Below are 5,355 nucleotides of genomic sequence, written 5' to 3' on the forward strand. Positions count from 1 at the left end.
AGTGTTTCGGCTATTAAGAAGCCTCATCAGGGGTCACGGACATAAATCATGGTGTTTGTTTTAGGTGAGACCGGATTATCTCGTCACCTATATTCTTGTGTTTGCTGTAAGCAATGATTGGTTGAGAATTAAATAAAGTTTTGCATTCTGGATTTCTAAGAATGGTGTTCCAATATTTCAGAATTCGTTTTTTCAGTCCTTTAACGCAAGGGTTAAATTTAGTAACCAGTACTGTAGGGTTACGTAATGAATGTTCTTTAGTCTTTTTGATGATGAGTTAAACTTACGAAGATATGTTCAATGTCTATACTAAGTATATATTTGGAAAAAAAGTGGGGGGCTAAGCCCCCCCTAGCCCCCCCCCCCCGGTTCCGACGCCTATGTATTAGAACTGTTTAATAAAGGTTAAATTAGACATCATGCATTGTGTAAAATTTTGACAATATCGAACGTGAATATATACATGTATGTGACTTCATGTTTAATTTTAATTTGCTTCAGTATACATGTATACATTTAATAATTCTACAAATTCAGTCAAGGGGATCCGATTCCCCCCCCCCCCCCTCCCCCCGAACTGCGCATGGTTTACTTTTTTCCCTAAGCGGAGAACACAAATTCTCTGAATTAGCTTGTTAATCTTTATTGAGTTTTTCTCTAAACTATGAGTGGTGGGGAGACAGACATAAATAATTAAATATATACACGTATATTCATATTATACCGTATGGATGGTTTTGATTTTTCCTTAGGGTTTTATCTGGCGAGTTTACTCTTTTTCGAAAACCAGAGAAACGATCTTGAGCGTGCTAAGGGTTGCAATCCTTGACACGAAACCCCATTAAATGTTCAATCCAACGGACTTGGAATTAAAAAATTACACAGTTTAACTTAAAATTTTAACCCCGAAATGCGTATAAAAATATATTTATTTAAATCATTGTAAAAATCAGTTTCAACACTGCAGAATCGTTCGAGGATTACTGTTTGTAAAAATGTCATGCATTGTGTGCACATTTTTAAAATGTCTACTTTGCAAATGCGAAAAAATCAGAACGTTCCAAAATAATATGGTGTTTCGTTAATCACCATAAACACATTCAGGTTGGTAATTTACATTTAGCAGATATGACTTTGTAAACCTTGAATGTCCAAAATGTATTCATGAAATAATGACTTCTTCCTGATGTTTCCGGTCGAAATAATGATTAACTTTGTTTTGTGGGACATGCAGTTTAAAATCCCCAAACAAATTGCAAACAAGGTCATTATAACGACCATAGAATTTGCGAAATGCTGACTTTCAACGAGATTGTTAAATACAGTTACTTACTTCAACTTATTTTTCAGTAGTCTATGTCTGCTCTCATGGTCGTATTCAGGCCATACTCTTGCTTATCGAATCAGGACATCGAGGCCATATGCAGTCACAGTGAGGGACGATAATTATCTAATAATAGAGTTGAGAAAACCCTTTCTAAAATCATAAAGATCAAACACACTAGCCACGATGTCTCAAATGATTGTTCTACTAACCCATTTATCTCTTGTTTTGCAGCGATTTCCTTTGGTGAAGCAGCGTTTTCGTATTCTCTTGAGAACGATCTTAGAACTCTTCTCTTTACAACTAACAGTTACAACAAATTTACACGTCCACTGGCACAAGTTACAATATCGGCCCAACTCAACCTACTGACGCTTACATCACTGGTAAGTCAAGATATATGTCTATAATCACACGGGCAAATCAATATCTAGGGCATGATATAACTGGTGAGTAAATGTTTAAGATTTTTACATGTACATCATTGGTAATCAATAAATTAACAAGAACATCCCCTTGCAAAAGAGTATATCTGTAAATCAAGGCAACATTCAACATCTACCCAGTAAAATACATCATTTCCGTTACACACTAAAGGAAAAACTAACCCACACATTCACTAGTGCGTTACGATATTCAACTCCCCAGCGTCTCCTCTGCGAGGGAATAATAATCCCTGATAAATCAGTTTCTAGCTAAATAACAACTAACGTGTTCTGATGTACAAAATCTAAAGGTGGGTATACAACAGGAAATTAACTTATATTTGTCCTTTGCATTTGTTTTAAATTGTTACATCAATCTGATATTTTTTTTCTGACAATGAAAATTCTTATATCTATGCACTGTTATTGAAAGAATTACTCAGTTTTATTTTATCAGCGAAACTTCATCGATTTTTAATTGTAGAGCATTAAAGACCAGACAATGTCGGTTTCCTGTTATTTTACATTAGTAAGTATAAAATTTATATTTCCTTTTAACAAAGGTATAAATCTAAATGAGGAAATATTGAAATTTATAGACGTATTTTCTTCTGAATAATAGCAAGACATTTTAATGTAACACGTGCTTTACAATGTTTTGTGGATTCAATTTAATTTTGATGATGTTTTCTCACACATATAAATGGACAGTTCTTTTTTTCTGTCCTTGAGTAGCAGGAACACACAGATAATACTTTACAGTGTACCAGTCTCTCCATATAGTACACTCTAAGCACTCAAATTAAACGATTTGTAATAACTTTGGGAGTTAGCATTTCAGCTAATTAAGGATTCCTTATGTTTCCATTTCATTGTGAAATAAAATTGTAGATTTAAATGTTAAAAATGTAGACTATAAAATATTTAAATTACACGAGGACTCCCATTCCAATTTCAGTAGTCTTTGCCCACTGAAGTCAAACACAAAGACAGCGGCACGAGATTTACATGCATATTAAGCCTCCTCAGCTTCGATTTGCTTAATTTACATTCCGGCAGACTTATCAAGAAATCAACTTCAGTAACTTTCAAAGAGTTATCACAGAGAAAAAAAAAATAGAAATGGAAAAAATATAAGGCTCAAACCCGTTTTTAATAGATGTAGAAATACATAAGGTAATGTGTTATTATAAGGGAACATTTCTATCCAATGTACAATTCAAGGTTGTCAGGACTGGATAATAATATATTATACTGAATTACTTCAGAAGTCTCAGACTGAGTCTTATCATACACATAAATTATCTATGTAAACTTAAAATGTATCATTCCCATATTTTAGTATAAAATTTTGGTCCTTTCGGCAGGATACAGTCATAATAAAAGTCTTAATATTTTTTATAAATACACAACAAGATTGCCACTTTTACTAAGTATTAAGAATAAAAGTAGAATTTGTAATATTGCAAGGATGTGTCAATCAAACTCACCCAAAAGTTTGAAGTTTCAATAACTTTAAGATGAAATAATTTTTTAAAGATATTTTTGTGTCCATCCACCTTTAAGAGGTGTAATTTTTTTTTACCATTTTAGAAAGAGAGAGAAGGGGGGGGGTAGAGCAGAGAGAAATTTAGAAGGAGAAAAAGAAGGAATGCATGCATTCGCAAGATTAACTATGTAAATACATCTGAAAAATCGTTGAAATAATAGATTCCAACAGTTCCAGCAGGTATCAAACATATCCTTTTCACCATTTTTATAAGCAATATATTTTTGTGTTTCTTAAAATGTATTCATAAGCGATATCGCAGCTGGCACATTAAGTGTCTTCCCTGTGCAATGAAAATAATTCTAACAAGGGCAGCTCAAAGCAAAGCATCCCCTTGCAAAATGGCAAATCTATTAATTTAGATAATACACGACATTAATCCCGGTTTAAATTACGTCACTTCCGTTGCGTCACTTTTGGGCCTAACATTGATGGTGGATTCCCTTAATGTACACATTCCATTTCCATTGATATTGATGATCGTTGACGACTTTAAATACTTACATGTAGATTGAATTCAATTTTTTGTCAAAAATTAGCAATGGACCGACTCTCGTTTATCGTGGAGCACTAACCCAACATACAGCACCGATGTACCAGTCATTTACTCCACGGAAGATTACGTGTGGATTCCATCACTCTCGGTTACGAATTCGTATGTATAAAAAGATATTTTTTGCTTTCATGCATCTTATTTAATTAGAAATGACATTTGTTAACATGATTAACATATAAGAATCAAATTTTAACAGCTTGTTTTAAAAGCTGATGTTTGTCGATACTTAATGTTCTTATTCTAAATCGGCCCATTGGATGAGACCTTATAAACCGAGGTCCCGTGTTGCAGTCGATATTGGCACGAAAAAGATCCCTCACTGCTAAATAGTCATGAGTGCTGAGTTTCGAGGCATAAATTCGCAGCCCTCCGCCAGCATCTGGTGGTGTCTCCATATGAGTGAGAGATTCTCGAGGTGGAAGTTAAACTACAAACTTAATGCTTAGTTAATTAAGAGGATACAATAATATCATACCTTACACTAATAGAATTTTCTATTTCATTGCCTCTGTATTGGATTGACTTGAGATCTTGTTATAGATATATAAGAATAACATTGTTTCTTTCAGAGTAGACGATATTGGTGTAATCAGTGACGATACTGTCGTCATTCGAGTTGCTAGTGATGGGACTCTGACTTGGACGCCAGGTGGCGTCTACCTAACGTCGTGTACAACAGATGTAACATTTTACCCATTTGACATACAAACATGCTCTGTGTTGTTAACCACATGGGGATACACCAACATAGAAATCGCCCTTACAGGTGTTGGGGTCGACACTTCATATTATGATTCAAATGGAGAGTGGGAATTCGTTTCTTCCTCAACAGATTCTACAACACGGACGTCCGGAAGCAATACTTTACCCCAAATCAGCTTCAATTTAACCTTCAGGCGGCGCCCTGCATTTCAGGTTATGAATACAATTCTTCCCATGGTCCTCTTGGCTTTTTTAAAAGTTTTCGTTTTCCAACTTCCACCAGATTCAGGAGAAAAGATGGGGTACGCTCTCACAACTCTTCTGGCTTTTGCTGTTTACCTTACATTGGTGACTGATCATATTCCTCAAACTTCTATCAATACGTCCTGTCTGAGTAAGTAACTCAAAATTTTACTATCAGTCATTACTTTTTCCAAATCTTATTCTAAGGTCTGAAATTATTTTTAACCATAAGACTCCCACATAACTAGAGATGGGGCCCTGGTTTCTTTCCATGTTACAGGATTTGATCCACAATTAAATTATATTAGCATACACGTTTACAACACACCGATGATAGATTTTAAAACTACCTTGACTTCACCAACTAAAGTGTGGATGAAACAAGAGGCCCAGGGGCCTTATAGGTCACCTGAGTATCATGTAACAACTTTCCAGCAATTGAATTTGGTTCGTGTTTTAATCCAAAAGCCACGAAATTCACAATTTTGAAAGAGGCACAATGGCTTATCAAAGAGCAGATTTCAAAGTATTAATTTAATTTTAGACAAAGTACACC

At 34.7% G+C, this 5,355-nt stretch overlaps 1 protein-coding gene across 1 annotated transcript; it reads left to right on the forward strand.

Annotated features, from left to right (window-relative positions):
• Nucleotides 1–1,558: 1,558 nt before the first annotated feature.
• Nucleotides 1,559–4,950, forward strand: LOC134271944 (acetylcholine receptor subunit beta-like; the record flags this gene model as incomplete). The annotated part of the gene is made up of 3 exons (XM_062754179.1): nt 1,559–1,710; nt 3,838–3,953; nt 4,424–4,950. Coding segments are annotated over 3 exons (795 nt in total), but the record flags the coding sequence as incomplete, so codon positions are not given.
• Between the last annotated feature and the right edge of the window lie 405 nt (nt 4,951–5,355).

The sequence above is a fragment of the Saccostrea cucullata genome, unplaced genomic scaffold (assembly GCF_032062105.1).
Source record: "Saccostrea cucullata isolate Sc308-1 unplaced genomic scaffold, CSIRO_AGI_Scuc_v1 ctg8602, whole genome shotgun sequence".
Lineage (NCBI taxonomy): Eukaryota > Metazoa > Mollusca > Bivalvia > Ostreida > Ostreidae > Saccostrea > Saccostrea cuccullata.